The 18,467-nt window shown below is 48.8% G+C and overlaps 1 protein-coding gene across 27 annotated transcripts in view; it reads right to left on the reverse strand.

Annotated features, from left to right (window-relative positions):
- The window catches only part of UBAP2L (ubiquitin associated protein 2 like), a 403,300-nt gene that overhangs the window by 20,752 nt on the left and 364,081 nt on the right, over positions 1-18,467 (reverse strand). For 8 of the 27 annotated variants that reach the window (XM_073323132.2, XM_073323137.2, XM_073323133.2 and 5 more), the window contains 12 exons: positions 17,526-17,655; positions 16,311-16,388; positions 15,432-15,542; positions 12,173-12,380; positions 11,745-11,840; positions 10,945-10,990; positions 10,518-10,627; positions 8,647-8,721; positions 4,850-5,019; positions 3,259-3,344; positions 1,993-2,164; positions 650-851 (listed from right to left, as the gene is read on the reverse strand). In XM_073323132.2, coding sequence (XP_073179233.1) covers positions 650-851; positions 1,993-2,164; positions 3,259-3,344; positions 4,850-5,019; positions 8,647-8,721; positions 10,518-10,627; positions 10,945-10,990; positions 11,745-11,840; positions 12,173-12,380; positions 15,432-15,542; positions 16,311-16,388; positions 17,526-17,615 — 1,444 coding nt within the window. In that variant the 5' untranslated portion in view covers positions 17,616-17,655. Of the gene's footprint in view, positions 1-649; positions 852-1,992; positions 2,165-3,258; positions 3,345-4,849; positions 5,020-8,646; positions 8,722-10,517; positions 10,628-10,944; positions 10,991-11,744; positions 11,841-12,172; positions 12,381-15,431; positions 15,543-16,310; positions 16,389-17,525; positions 17,659-18,467 lie in introns of all 27 variants that reach the window. The other 19 variants (XM_073323157.2, XM_073323153.2, XM_073323155.2 and 16 more) reach the window with 12 other exon arrangements.

Consider the following 18,467-nt stretch of genomic DNA (forward strand, 5'->3'; position numbering starts at 1 on the left):
GACCATGCAAGGCTTGGAGAGACCTTTGAAGCACAGAACAGCTAGAGCTGCTCTTGTATCATAGGTATCCCCAGGGCCAGGAAAATCGCTTCCTTTCCCCACTGGCCTCTGGCATGAGAGCCATCAGCGGAGGCTAGTTTCCTTTCCAAGGGGCCCGATGAGATCGGCAGCCCAGCTCCCTCCAGCAGATGGAGGCTGACACATGCCTGTGTATCTGAGATCTATTCCGCTGGAGAGCTCTTGGACTCAAACTACTTGAGGCCACCGCTCATAATTTTCTCTCTACAGATCTCTGCACTTAGAGAGCACGCTAGGCTGCGTAAATGGCGAGGGGACTGGTCAGCAGATGCCTGCAGGCCTCCGTGTGGCAGGCTGGCAGGGCTAAAACAGATGCCAGTGAGATGGACACACAGAATGAGCTCATTTCGGCTGCTGGGAGTGGAAAAAGGACGAGGAAAGACCCTGAGAGTGCCTTAATGAGCCATAACTACTCTCCAATCCGAGGGCAATTAGATGTGTGCTCCCGGTGATTTGTTCTGAATGGCAATGAGCCCAAAGGCTCCAGGGCTCGCACTCCCAAGTGAATCCTCCACGCCACCCACTGCAGCACACTCTTCGCCGCCCAGAAACCGCGTCCTCGATGCCTTACCATACTGCGCGAGAGCTGAGGGCTGGGCTGGGGGTCCCAGGTCCCAGGAGGAGGAGGTGCTGCTCCCGCCAGGCTGGGTGTGCTGAGCAGCCAGCTGGGCCAGAGCCTGAGCTGTCTTGAACTGCTCCAGGAACTGAGAGCCTGTGGTGCTGCTGCTTTTGGCCTCTCCGACATCTCCAAACCCCTTCCCCAGCATGCTCACCTGGGGTTTTAACAAGGAAAGGAAAAGTCACCACTAAAAGCAGGGGCCGCGATTTCCAAGGGAAGCCCTGAGCCGCAGGAAAGCTGAGTGCCCCTGCCCTGCATGTTTCACACACAGGCTTTGTTTCCCGTGGATGTACTGTGGGTACTGTCTGTAATGAGAGGCTTTATGCTCGTATTTTGCCCTGCACTGCGTGGGATGCCAGGTTTTAGGGCATGGATGTAGCACAGCTGAGCTCTCCAGTAAAGGGAGCAGATGGATCTGCAAGAATCCCTAAGTGCCAACGAAAGTCCATGGGACTCCTGCTCCCCAGTCACATAGGTGCTTTGGAAAATGCCACCCATCCTTATCCTCCCAATCTGTCTGCCAGGGTGACACGAAGAACCAGTTGTCCAGCTCCAGGCACCTCTCTGGGTGCATTTCAACAATTCCCTTCTTCGCTCTTCAACACAGGACTGCTGGGCTCTCAGCTCATACCAGGCTGGGGGTACCCCTGTCCGTCGCTGCAGGATGGCCAAGAACCAACCCGGCACAAGCTAAGCCTGAGATGCAGGGATTGAGTGGAGTGGGACAGAGCAGAGTGGCAGCACTCACCTGCCTTAAGGAACAGGCACCTTTGGTGCTTTGAAAGCAGAGTCTGTCCTTGGGACAAGTCGTCTCCCTGAGAGGGAGAAACCAGCTCTCTGAGAAGCCTCCAGAGGGAAGTACAGAACAGGAGACACCCAGCAAGGCTATGGTCACAGGCCCAGCTGCCCCGACACACTCGGGGCATGCTCCCTTGCTGTGGTTACCACCCTATCGCCCTTTCAGACAATACAGCTCACAGCTGCTCAGAGGCTATGGGATTCGCTTTTCCCCTTTCGTAGTGAGAAAGAGGCACGTGGCCTAGGGTTAGCCAGGACCGAACACTGCTCCAGCACTGAGGTTACCCTGCTCAGTCACCTAATTCCTATGAACTCACAACACTGGGAGCCATGAGCGCAGGACTGAAGCTGTAAATCACGCAGCTTGGGGATTCTCAACTAAATGGGTGCACCCATTCTGCCCCTCCCCTATTACTTAAAGAGAGGGTTTCAGAAGGTGGGTGAATTCAGCAGGCCCCCTACCTTGCCTAGGCAAAGGTGAGTGGCATTTTCCTTACCATGCTGTGATGAGGGAAGGCGTTACCAGATGCAGGCTGGGACATAGAAGTCTGCTTGGAATTGCTGAACACCAGTGGCTGGGCAAGAGAAGGAGCCTGGGTTGAATCCAGGTTTGATGACTCATTCTCCAGAGAAGAGGGTGTCTTTCCTAACAGCACCGCAAGGTCAATTCTGGGAGAAGGAAAAGGATGAAACCACCCAGGTTAACTGGAGCCGTACCATCCCTTGAGGGTTGTTAGCTTTCTATTCCAGCCAAGAACGTCCTTCCCCGCCCCCGTGACCTCAAAGAGATTCACACTACACTACCTCAGCACTAGTCAGCAACTGTCTCTAGCAATCTCAAAGGACTGCCTGAAAGGAGCAGCCGCCCGTACCTACTACAAGTAACCAAAAGGAAAAACCAGGCCTAAGAGCAGCTATTACGTATGGTCACCTGGGCAAGGCACACCTGTGCTACCTATCGGCTAGGCTGAGTAAGCAGAGCTAATCCTGCCAAACTATTAGGAAAAGCCGGGCAATCAACAGAATGGCCAGAGACAGAAGGGGCTGTGCTTGGTAACCCAGGGCAATCAAATTATGAAGTTACACAAAACAGAGTTGCATCCAAGCAGGTGAAACCTTGACTAATAAATGAACAGGCCACTGACGTAGCTGGTTTCCTGGGACCAAGAACTGACACGTTAATGGTTTACATTTATATGTCGAACTCAATGAATTCTCTGCAAGAATAACTCAATGGAGAGAAGTCTGAATGTTGATAGAACCTTTTGGAGGAACTCAAAGTTTTCTACAAACATGAATAACCCTCACATCCTCCTGTGAAGTACTTAAGCATCTCGGCTGAGACTTTCAAATTAGTCCAGGGGATTTAGACAAGTGCCTTTCATTAAAATCAAGAGATGTGCCTAAATCCCTTAGTCTGCTCTGAAAATCTCAAAGCTGTTTTACAAAGGGACAATCCGATGAGCCGAAGACAGAAATTCTAACAGAACTTGGGAATTCCTGGCTTCCAAACCTGGGCTCTAAGCACTTAGCCCTTCCACTCAAACCCAAGTGAACTTATTCAGAGCTCCTGAATTTTGTCCAAGTGGATAGCCATTTGTCTGGATGGTTTAAACACAACAAATCCTGCATCTTGGCAGGACGTTCGACTAGGTGACCCTTGCAGTCCCCTGTAGTCCTGTGGTTCCATGATTCTATGAAGCAATGCCCTGCCCCCGGACTACCATATTGCTACTGCCATAGCATTATTATTAAGCCATCACCTCTGGCCAGCTGTGATTGTCACATTCTCGGCAGGCAGAGGCACTGAAGACACATTGGAAGCAGTGAAGATCTTGGTCTCTGAAAGCTAGAAGACAGAAGAGGGAGGTAACCCACACATTAGAACCATGCTTTAGGGCTCCAAATAAAGAGAGATTTCAAAGTTAAGGCAAAAATGCAAAGGAACTGGGGCTGGGAAGAACATGTGCAGGAAGGTTTGCTCATGGCAGCCCACAAGAATCAGTGCGTGGGGTTAGCACTGATAACATGTTTGGTTGTGATCACAAACACGCCAGCCCTTGGTTTTTCCTGGGTTTACCCTCCTCAATGACTCAATCATCTGCCAGGCTTAGAAAGCATTTCCACTCAGTGCTGGCTGTCCCTCAGTCCAACAGAGCAACTGGGAAGTTATGGAGTGAAGAATCGATTGGAAAACGGGCATCTGGAAACTCACGAAGTGCAGCACGGACCCCAAACCCACCGGACATGGAGGAGGAAATATCTGAGAGAGGAGAGTCAGCTACGAAGACACTTCAGACTTAGTCTGACAGTTGAGCCTCAGTTCCCACAGCCAAAGTGAGGACTTCTGGCTACTGGGCCAAGAACCCAAAGGCCTGCTAGGGCAGTGCAGGAAAACTGCTCAGTTAGCCCCTGAGTCAGCAAAGCCCCTCCGCACGTGCTTGCATTTCACTCAAGTCAATGGACAAGCCAAAGTGCTCTGCTGAACTGGGTCTACAACCAGCAAAGGGGCAGTCTGCTTTCTACAGGCCAGTAACTCCTGTTTGAATTCTAAGGAATGCTCAGGATAGATGGATGGGAAGTTTTAGAGCAGCCCCCACATAGTTTAGAGTGGACTATATTTGTATATAAACAGCTTTTATCCCAGAGAGAGAAGCTCAAGAACTGTTGCAAGCACCTCTGCAAGTGATGGCCAAAAAAAAAAAAAATCACAGAAAACCATCCCAGGCCAGAGCGTTTGCTTGGTGTGCAAAGGGCCTCCATGTAACGCAAGAAATGGTGTCCAGACTGCCTTCAAGCAGAGACCTGATGAGCGCAGGAGCAGCTCTAACTGCCTGTGTTTCTACACTCAGCACTAACGCTTCCTTCGGACAGCACTTGAAGAATGAATGCCTTTTCCTTTGCTGTCAACTCCAGCTGCCCAGCTGAAAGGAAGCGAAAAAATGTACAATAAAGGGCTCAGTCCTGCAGCCATTTAAGGTGATAGCAAAACTCTCCCTTGATTTAAATGGCAGCTGGATGAGGGCCAAAGTTAGGAGAACTTTAAAAACCAAGGCAAAGTTTCTTCTGAAGCAGTGGAATCGGATGCCGAGAACACAGATCAAGCAACGAGATGAACATGAGACAAACCACAGATTAACACAGAAGGAAGAGCTCAGAGCTCCTGGAAACAGGCATAAAAAGCACAACCTTGGCAATAAAGACAAGCAAAGATACTTGACATTCTGCATCCAGACTCCCTCCCCCCAGCCCCCAGCGTGGATATTACAGATCCACAGGAGGCAATGCTTTCCAAGCTGCAAACTCGCAGTGTTAACTTTCCACAGAGTTCAGTAGCGACAATATTTAATCCACCTGAGTCGTGCAGTGCAGTTCCTGGAACAAGGAGCCTGGTTTGGGGCTATTCCTACAGTCCTCAGCTAGCAGGTTTTGTCCCCCTTCTAGCATGGGGAGGGGATTGAGAGTACCTACATCTTCATTCCAGTCCTCTGTTCCCCATTCCTCCGTCGCTGTCCTCCAAGCACCTACAAGGAAAGCAAGGGTTTGGGAAGTTTGCTACGTGTCATAGCCCCATTTCTTACAAAAGCCAGGCAAGCAATTTGGGAGCATAGCAGGCAGCTGGATGGGTTCTTACTCACCAACCAGGCACAGGCGAGAGGCTAAGAAATGCTGCACACAGACACACCCCAACACCAAAGCAGAAACTCAGGGTATTGGGTTTAGCCAGGGGGCTCCCTGGGTTCTTCCCCAGCCCCTTTGCTCAGAACCATCCGTTTTCCTGCTTCCCCCTCTCCTTGCCGTAGCTGTACCCACAACCAGCTATCCCCAGCCCAGCAGAGACCGAGAGCACCACCTCCAGAGTGTCTTCTGCCAGAGGTGGCGCCAAAATCCAGCTCTCCTGTGGGACACCACCATGCAGCTAGACTGGCTAGCAATCATATGGGTTTTTTTAAAGGGACACTGTCAGATCAAAGTTCAGTCCCAAGTTTCAGTTTTGTAAACAAGCTTTCATAAGACCCAAGAACCGAAATGTTTCCCTGGTTTATTTTCGTTTCAATGAGAACGTTTCCCTGCAGCGCTTGAAACCCAACACGGGGGCACTTTGCCTAGCGCATGAGACTCTGAAAGTGAAATCTACTGGGAATCTGCGATTCATGAATTTTCCTTGCTCAATTTCAGACAAATACAAAAGACGAACAGATAAAATACTGCAGTGAAAAGATCATCATGTTGGTTTCAATGGTCCAAGGTTTGATTTGTAAAGATAGACAAATTTACTTTTTAAAAAATTTGTTTTTAACCTGACTGCATCCCCTACAAGCCAGTTCCAAGTCCCTTGTTCCCCCCTCCCCACACACACACACACCTCAGTTTGAACTGAGCACTCTGGGTGTAGCATGCTCACTTCAGAGTCCACTAGAGACTTAATTTTAGGTCCTGGGGTGGGAGGAGAGGGGGAGCATTTCACATCAGAAAATCAGGGCACAAAAGCAGCCTGCCACTTTTCAGCAGGTCATTTTCACCCATACAAACCAGACTAAAAAAAAAGCCACACAGCCAACAGAGTTAATTCTATAGACATTTACAAGAATAGGACAAGTTTTGCCTGTGACAACACCACCTTAATCAGCTAACGAGCTTTTAGAACTTGTAAAAGTGGAACATTTTGGTCTCCGGTTCTTAGAGGCTAGTCAGAACCCTCCCAGATTTGGAGGGTGGGGAGGGGAATTTCCATATAGTCTATCATTGTCAGGCCAAGACTTGAAAAGTCTCCCAGTTCCAGAGATGCAGCTGCTTGAGAGCACCAAGGAAGCAAATTACTAGCAGAGCCTATTGTTTATTTTCCCTGGTAAACTGAGCAGATTCAAACCTCTAAATATTTTATTCTATTTAGGATCAAAACATTAATACAGTTTAACTCCTGGGGTCCTTGCAGCCTCTGGGCATCCCACACTTGGAGAACTCCCCCTTTGCTATAACACAGGCAGGGGAAGAGTACATGCTACCCTTTTGGGGGGGTGGGGAAGAGTTAAAGCCAGCTTTCCTCATTTCTCCTCTGCTTCTTTGCTCCCTCAGCAGCAGTGTGAAGGCTCCTTTTCCAGACCTTCAGGGACTAGAGCCCGTCTCCCTACCCAGGCAGAGGCTAGGTACCTCAATCCAGTTGTGACTGGCAGAAAGCAGGAAACAGAGTCTGCGCTGCAGGACATGGCCCTGGGCCCCATTTCAATTTCCTTTTGTCAGATCAGTTTTGGGAATAAGAGGAAGAGCAGAGGGGCAAGGAAGGCTGAGCTAAACTCTTCAGCTTCCAGACCCATGAGAAAGGCTTTCCCTACACTCCAAAACTTCTCCCTACCAGGCTGCTTTACAGGTGTCACACACCCAGTCCAGCCCTGATCGAGATTTCTTGCACATGGAGAGGGAAGGAGAAGCGTATGCAAAGAGCTGCTTTCGATTCAAGATGCTCTCCAGAAAGGAAATGGATGGTTTCCTAACCAGCACACTGTATATCTACCTTGCTGAAAATAAACCAAACATCCCGCTAAGCTCCTGGCCAAGAGAGATCATCTCCAGCGAATCCAGCACTCTGGCACTCAAGACAGTGTCCTATTCAGAAAGACAGGAGATTGCCTGCCCTGCCCTCTCCCGCCTGGTGAGGGAGTCTCTTCTAGGGCAGTTGCTCCCCTCTCTTAGGGAAGGAGTTGGCTGGGAGAAATATTATCCATTTTCGAGGCAGCAGAGGTGCAGTCATTGAGTCAGCTAGTACCAGATAGTAGTTCAGGTGACAGCCTGCTCCTGTAACAGCAGCTAGCCATTCCCCCTGGACAGCCTGAGGCCCTGTTGCACTTGCCACAAGCTTGAAGAGAGGGACTCCTCGGTGGCCCCTTTCTATTCTTTTCGGACATCTCTCTAACATTAACATCAGAGTCTGCTGCTCCCGTAACTGACCAGGAGGGCCTGCAGGTGCCACAGGATATTGGATATTCACTGACCGAATTCAGAGAAGAGCGACTGGGCTCAAGAAGCTCCATGGAATGTAAATCCAGATGCACACACAAACGGGTGCGACACTGAATGGCAGAACTCCAGCAGCTGGTTTCACACTAACAGCTTGTGCACTACCCACGGCTGGAGGTCTCAGCTCAGAGCCGTAAACTGGCCACAAAGGAACAGGAAACTGCAGACGAAAGGGACATGCAGGCTTAATCTCGGGGCAAAACTGGGAGGAGAAGCAGGTAATGGAAAACCTGCACCCGAACCCTCACAGGATCCTTATCCAGAAAAACAAGCTTTGACTTCAACGGCCAAGCTTTCCCCATTTATTCTTCACTTTCCATGGTAAAGCGGTGGATTCTCCATCCCTTGAAGACTTCAGATTGAGACTGGCTGCCTTTCTGGAAGATCTGCTTTAGTCAAGCAAGCTACTGGGCTCAATGTAGGGATGACTGAAATTCTCTGGCCTGTGTGATACAGGAGCTCAAACCTGATGATCTAATGGCCCCTTCAGGTCTTAAAGTGCGTAATAGTAAAAGATCCCAAAGGCAGGAAGCAAAGTGACAAGGCCCTAAATCTCTGAAGCATCAAGTGCGTGGAATCTCAGACACCCAGGAACCTCGGGCATGTGTGTGCACAGGACGGAGGAGTTATGTTGCACAGTGGTGAATGCCAGAGCAGCAACTAATCAATGCAATGCTTACCGAGAAGCAGCTGTAAGTGGGAGTGATGTGCTGATAGCACCTAGCAGGTCTAATTACACCTGCAGCAGCATTGCAAACCCTCTGCAAAAACTTGCTCTGGAGGCCAGGGAGCAGAGCACTGCGTCGCTGAGCCTGGGACTCAGGGTACGTGCAGCACTAGGAGCTAGCCAGGTCAGAACTTTCTGCATTTGAGTGTACTTCCTTGTACCAGGTAGGATGTTGTCAGGGCCACAGACCTGGTGGTGCTGAGGGTGCAGACAAGCAGTGGCTGAACCTGGAATTTACATCACCCATGCGCCTTTAGACATAACCGCTCCTGATTTACATTTAAGGTGTCAGCATTAGTAAAAGCACAGTCAGAACAAACATCAAATATTCATAAGAATGACATATCCACAGATATTTCAGTTTTTAAAATAAGCTATAAAGTAAAGGTATCCGGGGCAGTTAGTGCACCTGGATGTATCATACCAGGAGCAGTGTCAAATTTTCGGGGATAATTTGAGCCCTCACCCCCAATGAAATCAAGTCCTGAAACAAAAAAGAAAAGAAAAAGAAAAACAACCAGTGAAATTTTGGCTTGAGAACAAGTTTCATTGCCCCCACGTACACCAGTAACATTGTACCTGTGGATATTGCTAAAATTAAAGAGAGATGCTCAAGGCTGCTAAAATGGAAACATAAAATGATAATGCATGACATGTTTGTAAAGAACTTATCATGAAATTTACACTATGAACACATTGTAGCACAGAAGCAAACCTGGATCCTTCTATGTGGAGTGAAGCAATGCTCTCTCCCCACCCAGCAACTACAGACTCTGGTTAGATTTATCCTTCCTAAGAACACTGGTTTGGGTGTACACACAATGAAAATCTACTTGGAAAAGAAAGGTATGAACTTGCAGTAAGTAGAAGTGGCATGTTTCTATCCATTCTTTTATCCTTCGCAGTGTAAACAAAAAAGCATTCCCTTGCCCCAAAGGTATGGATTCTTATCCAGCCCTCTAACAGTCCAGATTAAACGGCTACACGGTCTCAGACCCATCGGCAGGAGTTTCAATCTGCTAAAAAGCTGGGACCAAAAAAGTGATTTTTCTGAAAAAGGCTATTCCCTGTCTTTGAAAGAGATACAAAAATAGAGCTGCATGCTGGTAAGGTGCAATAATCCATTCTAATGAACAGCAGCTTTGAAAGTGAGACAGAAAAATGCATTTGCTAGATTACCATAACTATAGCATAATTACGATATTAACCACTTCCTTACACAGACAGAACGTAATCAATGGAAAGTAACAGGTCTTCAGTTGGTATTTTGGAAGAAGGAAAATAAAACTGAAGTGCCACAACTGAGGCAGGCAGGCGAATGGGACAGTGTCAGAATCGTCTGTTTTAAAAGTCTGATGTATGGTGGCAGGAGCTTGGGCTCACTTGAGTAACTCAGAGGAGAGAGCTGAGAAGCACAGAAGTTCTGACCCCACTGTGCTGTCAGATACTGCTCCCCTCTAAAAACGTACAGACGTTTCAAGACTAGCTTTAATTAGAGAGTGTCCCATGAGACTATGTCCAGTTACTGCATTGCCAAAATTGCATCTACTCAAATCTCACAACCACTCTCAATGTTTATATGAAAACATCACCCCATTTTCACAATGCAAGAAAACAGCAAGAGAAGAGTGCTTGGACAGCTCAGCGAGGAGCAGAACTCCTGGGCAAAAAGGGAGGCCCTGGGCATCAATTCACCAGAAGCCAGCTTTCCGTATTAAGATCTCATCTTGCAAACAGTTTGGGGCAGGAAGCAGAGCACTCTCCACGTCGGAATACAGTGAGAGCGGACATCTGAACGCAGAAAGCTTGGCTCAGGAGGATGCACTACGTGCAAGGAAAAGCTGCCACCAGTCAGCCTTATCGCTGTTTACACAATGTCCTCTGTGCTGACAGATGTGCCAAAACACAGCCCCCATGCCAGAAAGCAGTCAGAGGCAAGCACGCCAGTGCCCTTGGTCAGCACCTTCACCAGCTCGGAGCAGGGCACTGCACGACCCAGGTGCTTCCAGTGCACATGCTAGATCTGACTGTGCAGCTGTCACACTTCCACTGATAACCTCAAAGTGTCAGAGAGTAAAACTTACCGGGAAACCCAATGAACGCACACTGGACACTTGCAACAAGAACAGCATTGGGTATAAGGAAAGCAGGACACTGAATTCCTGCCCTGAATCCACAATCCATTCCCTTGCTATTTTGTGACTGAAGGGGACTTGCAAGAAACCAATTTTTGATCTAACCAGCAGGTAGTAATGGGACGGAAGCATGGAGGTCACTTACTTGTCCCATCGTCGGGCTCAAAGCTACCAGTACTGTTCCATGTGTTGTTGCTATTCCCATAGTTCTCTTCCGTGCTGGTTGGCTCTGCATAATCAGCTGGGTTGAAAGTTCTGGAACACAGATTGGGGGGAGCAAGTTTAGATTTCCTTGTAACTGCTGTGAATGAAAATCAATCACATTTAAACCAGGACATAGTTTAAGCAGACCCCGTCCACTTTGTAAGACAAACCTACTGCTGTCTTAGCCATTCCAAATGCAACTCAGTATGATACAGCTGCTGCAATGGGACAGATACACAAACCAGCAAGGAATGACAGAACCCACCAGTTAGTTTAACCAGACTTATGTTGTCCCCTGCCCACCCCCGTGCAGAGACAAATTCACTAATTATCTTGCTTTTCTTGTTTTGTATTCAATAAAAACTTACCCCATGCCCTGGGCAGAAAATCTTCCCCCCCGCCTTCCAGAGCCACCTGTAAGAGAAACACACATCAGTGTTGTCCTGCCGTCAAACAGCAAGGCTCACAGCTTTGCTGTGTGTTGCTGGGAAGGTAAGTGTTTAACACTATGCAGCATTTCAAACGCCCAGTATATGACAATGTTCAGCATCTTCCTGCATTGATAAGATTTCAGACTGCTCCTTTACATGCATGTGAATTACATGTTAGCGGTGTAAATAGGGACAAATGATTCCAACCACAGATTAGCTCCCCATCGGTCACAAGGCACAAATATGAGAGGCCAGACTCCAAATCTACAGGACATGGTCTCATCATCAATTACCAAACAACTCAGGTTGTTTCATGGAAAGATTTATTTTTAGACTCTCAGCAATGAGAATGAATGAGTGCTGCTCACAGAGAGGCAGCAAAGCTGCCCAGAGGTACCAGGATAGGAACTTAGATTCTGGTGCTAACAAATGCTTTCCCTGATCTCATACAACAGCCACCTTTGTCCTAGTTCCCCCCCACCTGTAAAATGGGGCAATATTTAACTAAGCCTCAGGGGTAGGGTATGAGAACTAGTTAATGGCTCTACTGTGCTTACCAGGTGCAAAGCAATATATAGGTGCTAAGCATTAACACAAGAATAGAGATGAAAAATATTTACTGCCCGTGACTTCTGTTCAGCCCCTCAAGACCTCTCTACAGAAGAGCTTTTTGAAGTCAGCTGGAAATAGCTACATTGGATCCACCACCCCCGGCACACAACCCCCACTTTGTGTACCTCTGCCTCGTCCGCGGCCCCGTCTCCCTCTCTCTGTGCCTCTTCCAGAGGAGCCTCCACTCTTCCCACCATCCAATCCATTCTCCTGGCCCCGAACTGAAAGACACGGAGAACGACACTAGGACAACTTCCAACATCATTTTGAACTCAAGGAAGGAGACCCTAGAGCACGTGGTGAGGGTTGTGTGGGAAACTGACACAGAGCTATAGATGCTATGGCACCATGTTTTGCTTCTGTTAGTGCCATTTGGCAGCTATGGCGTGAATCCATCACCCAGGGACTCAGATGCCAAAGGGTCAGGGAACCAGCGGCGGGCACCAGATGGGACTCTGCACACATACAAGAGGATGATTTTTGTAGTCATTTTTCTAGACTTATGAGCTTTAAAACGAACGTCAGCACAACACTTTAATTGCCTGCCATGTACCATGATAGTTATAGTTGCTATTAAAGGGCACGCTCATACACTCTCTTCCACGGCTGGTGCCTCGGCCTCGTCTTGGTGGCCCGCCACGTCGCCGGCTGTAATCCCGATCCCTGTCCCGGTTCTCTTTGCCTTCTTCGCTGAGTTCTGTCTGCCCGCTGTCCTTCTGCCCGGAGACTCCTTTCTTCTTCCCAACCATTTCCCAGGAATGCTGAAGTTTAGCAGAGGGGGAAAGAAGTTCATCATTTGATCAACACTGGATGCAGGCTACATGCATAATTTAACATCCTGGGGGAAATATAATGAGGGAAGACAGAAAACTGTTCTAATAAAACAAGATAGGCATTTATCCAAAGCTTCACATCACATCACAGCCACTGCCACCTTACTCTCCACTGTCTGAGCTGACAGGCTCCTGGCAGCTTTCGCTCAGAAAGTTACCCACCCAAGAATACTTGTTCCTCAGTTTGCATTCTTTCATTTTAAGTGATGTCCCTCAGAACAGACACAGCATGGACACAACAGGCTTCTCTCCTGCTGACCTGCAGGCAGCTGTACAGGGTTGAGGGATGCTGTTTTGTTTTAGCCCATCTCAGAAGCCAATCAATAATTTCAGCTGTGCTTGCTCTTATAACCCAAATAGCTCTGTCCCAGGAACTGAAGAAAGAACCATCATCTCTTTTAGGTCACTCCACACGTGGGCCATTTTGACTTTTCTCTGCTGTCTGAGACCCCTCAGGCTACAGCCCCCGAGACAGGGTACTCACTTGCCCTCATTTAAGGGAATGGAAGTGATTTCTCAGTAGCACAGAAACTTTTAAGAAGTTCCAGTGATCACTCAGCTTATTACCTTGGGATCTCAGGCACAGATCCGCGCTAGGTCACTCATCCCAGAGAAGACCCAATTAAAGGATTGCTAGAAAAACATCACGTTATCTCAGTCATTTGAAAAGTAACATTTTGGCCGCACAGGGAGGAAGGAACTGCCCGTGTTTTTTTGGCAAAACAACCCAAAAAGGTGTCACTTGCTTGGGCCCCAGTATCTGTTCACATAACATGTTAACTCTGGAAATTACAAAAAAATCCCAAAAAAGAAAAGGAGTACTTGTGGCACCTTAGAGACTAACCAATTTATTAGAGCATAAGCTTTCGTGAGCTACAGCTCACTTCCCAGGGTACCCGCTGTTCCCACCACACAGGCATTTCTACACACTTGCCTGGTTCCAGGGAGGAGAGCATTGTGAGAAGCACCAAAAACCCCACAAACAGGGAAGCTCAAGTCATTCCGAGTTTAATTAAACAACACATCACCACCTCACCCCAATCACCCACGGCAGTTTTATTTCATGCCAGTATGAAATGGTTTCACATTCATATTGAACCAATGCTGCACACCGTTAGCACAATTAACACTGAGTCACAAGTCACTGACAAACTTGCTGACTAACGAACAGCTGGCCTTGGATGGCAACACACAGAGGGGCAAAAAAGCTTTTAGGCACACGCTGGCCTCAAACCAGAGGAGTCTCTCTTCACAGGCAACTCACTCAGAAGGAAGTCAGGATAATGTTTACTTTGTACAGCACAACCATAAAAAAAATCAAACTCAGAACTAATATCCTGTCTGCTCTTCTATCCTCTGAAGTGTGACACGTTCAAATACTACTCCATTAAGCAAGTGAGCCAGTGCTCACCAGCGTTAGGGCATCTTTGAGACACTCATCATCAATGGCGCATCATCCCGACAAATACCTTTTCACTGAGTTGTTCAGCAGAAGTTGAACTCAGACCAAGAGAGGCTCAGAAAGCCTTCACCAATTTCAGTGCAGAAGACGACTCTGCTCAGATTGCTGCAGGTGGCAACCTGCAAGCCCCCTATGGCACTGCAGACTAAAGAAGTGGCTGGTGTGGAGAGGGTTTTACCCTGCCAACGCTGGTCCTGCCTTTGCAAAGCTACTGCAGTGACTGCGTCTGGCATCTTGCACTGCTGAGTGGCTCAGCTGCCCATGTAAAGGAAACAGGGCATACCTTCAGATTTGATATAACCCACAACATTATTTTCCATGAGCAATTCCTTCATTCAAGAAATTAAACCGCTAAGATTTTAATGGCATGTCGGTTTTATTGGAAGAAGCCCTGGAAGTGATTCTGGGTAAGCACAGAATCACAGCTGAGATATGTCTAGGTTAGATGTACTCCTGTTGTTTTTAAAATGAGTTTACAGCTAACCGACAGCCAGTTTTTGCATGCTTCTGGGCAGAAAGGGCTGGCCCTTAAACCCACATGGCTCCGTGAAGGCATGGAAGCATCCATCACGCGGACAGTACAGATATGCCAAAGCACGTGGGAGTCCACAGATCGGAAGGAGAGATGATATGCAGAATACAGATGGCAGGGACATACAGTTCAGTAATTAGAACATCGGTTTTTTACTTTTTTCTAAAAGAAACCCAGCTAATGCACCAGACACTAAAGTGACAGTCTCAAACCCAGTAGAGCTAGGAAATTTGGTTAAGATCAGCCTTCCAATACCAACACTACCCCACTGTACCCAGATAGGCAAGATCTGACCTTCAGCCGCAGTATGGAAGGGCCTGACAGCTTTGACATTATTCACCGATATTGATTCGGTTACAACTGATGAAACTGTTTGGGCTGCTTTACCATAAAGGTGATGGACTAGTGCTAGGGGGGAAGCTTCCTTTGGGCAGATGCCTATTGAGAGGGTCATTCTGAGGGTTAACTAAGTATGACGAAATGCGAGCACTCAGATGAACCGTGGAACTCAAGTCTAACTAGAAGGACACACCGCACCTAGAAGAGCTGGACCCTAGCAGGACACAGCAGGGACAGCCCATGCAATGGTGAACAGACCAGCTGAGAGACATGGGACTGCACCAAGATCGGGGTAAAAACCCAGGGCCAAAGATGTTAAAGTTCAGGAGACACAGAAAGAAACAGAGGTTTACTAGGTTACTCACTTGCTTCCTTTGAGGCTGTCAGATGACTCGATCTTGATCTGTTCCCCAATGCACATACAGTAAAGGCTGCTAAACAAGCCAGGGCATGGCCCCCCATTACACATACACTGCACTCTTAACTGTCAGGGCCTCCTGACTCGCACTGTCAGACAGCCCTTTACAAGCTACCCCATCCCGTGTGCTCTTCGTGCACTTAGCTGTATTACCTGGAGATCACTAGCTCCAACCAGGCTTCACACAACCACCTTTTTGCTAATCAAAGCTGAAGGAGTCTGTCCTACCGTGTCCGGATTCCCCTCCAGCAGCACGTTGATGGCTCTGTTGACATCCCCGTTACAGTCGTGCAGAGCAATCACACACTCATCTTGGTTCTTGCCCGTGATATCAATCAGCTGTGGGGAGGAAGAGGACACAATCAGCTCATTCCAAACCCAGAGAGGACTGACACCTCCTCAGAGCTAAGAAATGCCTTGGGTTCGAGAGGAGAGAAAACCTGTAATTGCAGAAGAGAAGAGCTACCAAGAAGTGTCCAGGCACGGATGTCTCCTTGCTGTCCTTGAGTTTAACCGTGTGCCCCAGAACGTACACTGGGTGGCCAGAGAAGCAGGAGTGAAGGTGCCCCCATGTCTCAGAAATCCTAAAGTCACCTCTCACCAGTCAGCGTGGAGGCAGGGCCTTGCAAATCCCAAAGTGACTCCAGGTGCTGGCCAGAGGCCCTCACAACAAGAGGGTGACAGTGCTGCAGAGAGAACTGAAAGGCTGATGGCTCAACCTCATGAGCTCACATGTGGGACACACAAGATTTAGTATCTGCTTCCTCTGACCAATGCAGCTTATTATCCCAAGGGCAGCTCTCCCTGGGTCTGCTCCACTGCAGAGATCTCTTAACAGAAGGAACAAGATGACAATGAAGGGCAGACCTCCACCTGGCCTGGCAAAGGTATCTGAGTTAGCTACCCCTTTGACCTGCTTCCCCTCAGCCCTCCATCACTAGCCTGACAACCCGGGGCCTGTTCTGGCTTATTTCAGAGTTGCTATTGTTGTTCTCGGCCTCGGGTTCAACACAGCTGGCACTTCAGCTCCTGAAAACAGAGCTGCCAACTTCCAGTCTAGCTAGAGAAGCTGCTCAACCCTGAGTTCTCCCCATTCCCCACACTCACTTGTTTCACCTTCTCCTCAAAGTCAGCGTCGTTGTGGTCCGAAATCATCTGTGCAAGTCGAATCTGTTCTGCAGTGGCCTAGAGAGATTGCAGGTGATGATGGAGGAGGGTTAGAGCAATGCATTTCAAACTAACTCTCTTCTAAGCACTTACAGCTTCCTTGAGAACACCAGTAAGGAGTGGGGGGAAGAGGGGCACACAGATGGGAGGTCTCAAAGTGGAGATAAAGATGGAAGAGAGGCAGGTGGAGACGTCTGAAGGAGAACAAAATGCCACTGAACCCGTGCGAAGAACCAACAATCTCACAATAAACTAGCTTCCCAGGACAGATCCCTCAGTATAGAAAGAAACAAGAACCTCAAAGCAAACTCTGCAAGTGGCACATCAGCCAGCTGGGTTTACCTACAGGGGCAGGGAGTGGTCAGGAAAACACAGAGAGGTTCCAGCTCAGGCTCTCACTTGGAGACACTGAAGCAGTGACCACACCTGGTCAGCCTGTCCACCTGCCTCTCACAGCAGCACACTTCAGCACAGAGGAAGCTGTTCTAGGAGGTATGTTAGGCTAATGGTCCTCAGCCAGCATCCGCATCCCTCTGGGGGTCCGCAAGCTGGTTTTAGGGGGCTACAGGGACCCGTGGCTGAAGCACAGAACTGAAACCAGGAGCAGAACTGCAGGGAGCCCCGAGCCATGGCACCCCAGCAGGGCTGAAGCTAGGAGCGGAGCCACGGGGCTGAAGTCCCGAGCACCACCACTCCGCCCGGGTCTAAAGCCCTGAGCCCCAGTGCCCACGAGGGGCAGAAGCCCTGAGGGGCCCCCCCGAGAGCTGAACCCCCTACCTCTCCCACCTGCAGCCCTGAGCCCCTCCACCCCGTGGCTAAAGCCCCAGCCCTGACCCATGGCTGAAGTCTAGAGCATAGAGGCCCCCCCCCCCCCCCCCCACGGCTGAAGCCCCGAGTCCCACAGGGCTAAAGCCCCAAGGCCCCCCGACACACACATCCGGTGGCTGAAGCCAGGAGCCCTGAGTGCCCCCGCCTCATCCCTGCTGGGGCCTGGAGTTTTTATAGTATTTGGGAGGGGAGAGGAGCGGCTCTGAAAGAAAAAGGTTGAGAACCCCTGTGTTAGGCCAAGCCCAATTATTAGCCAACTGCTTGGAGCAGCTGAAGGTGCCAAGTCTCCATGTCCAAGCCAGCTGGTTTCCATGGACACTCCCTTACCTGTGGCCGCTGCTTGTGCTGTGTCTGGCTCTGTGCCTGTGTCTGCTCCCAGGGCCCCCGGGCTCGGCTAGTGCCCACCGATGTCATCATTTACAGTATATACAAATAACAGTATTTACAAGGTAGAACTCTGCGGGGGGAGGGAGAGAGGAGAGAACAGACGGTTAGAAACGGAAAACAAAAGGCAGTACCAAGGCTCTGGGTATTGAGTGGGTGGGACACCAAAGTAAAGTTTATACCCCCAAAACCACTATAAACCAACTCTATTTCCAGAGATGTGAAAGTAAAAGGCCACCCACCTTCTCCTATTTCCTGAAGCCCTAACATGTAATACGCAATATCTGAAAGATACAACATTGCACCCATGCTGAGACACCCCAGGCTGTTCCTGCATAGAGGACTGCCTCCCACCCCCCCCCGCCTCCCCCAAATCTACATGACTAAATCTTTGGAGCAGAAATGTGTCTCCGTAGTAGGAGGCAGCCTTTAACATTCCACTGCTCAAATGCAAGAGGCTGAGGAATATAAATTAGCATTCGTCAACGCGGATCCTTCCATCTACATGGCTTAGAGGCACCTCAATGCTACCCTGGTGGACACTTTATAAGTGCACAAAAACAAACAGCTCAAAGCCTCAAGACCATCAACTGAACCTCTGTTCTCATTGCTTTCATCCTCTGCTCCTCACAAGTTCATCACTCCCCGCATCCCACAGAAAGGTGGGGATGTGACTCTCCAAGTCAAGATGTTTCCAACATTTGTTTGAAATAGAGAGCTCTCATCTTCAAACACAAACCCAGGTAATTTGGGCTGTGACCCTGTTCTAGGAATATTAATTTGTCATCTATAATCCAGTACACTCCGGAAAGAAGAGTGCTATAAATATCATCTGAGGGATTCCAAAACCCTTCAAAAATTCTACTCAGGATTAAATCACTTCGC

The sequence above is a fragment of the Lepidochelys kempii genome, chromosome 24 (assembly GCF_965140285.1).
Source record: "Lepidochelys kempii isolate rLepKem1 chromosome 24, rLepKem1.hap1, whole genome shotgun sequence".
NCBI classification, from domain to species: domain Eukaryota; kingdom Metazoa; phylum Chordata; order Testudines; family Cheloniidae; genus Lepidochelys; species Lepidochelys kempii.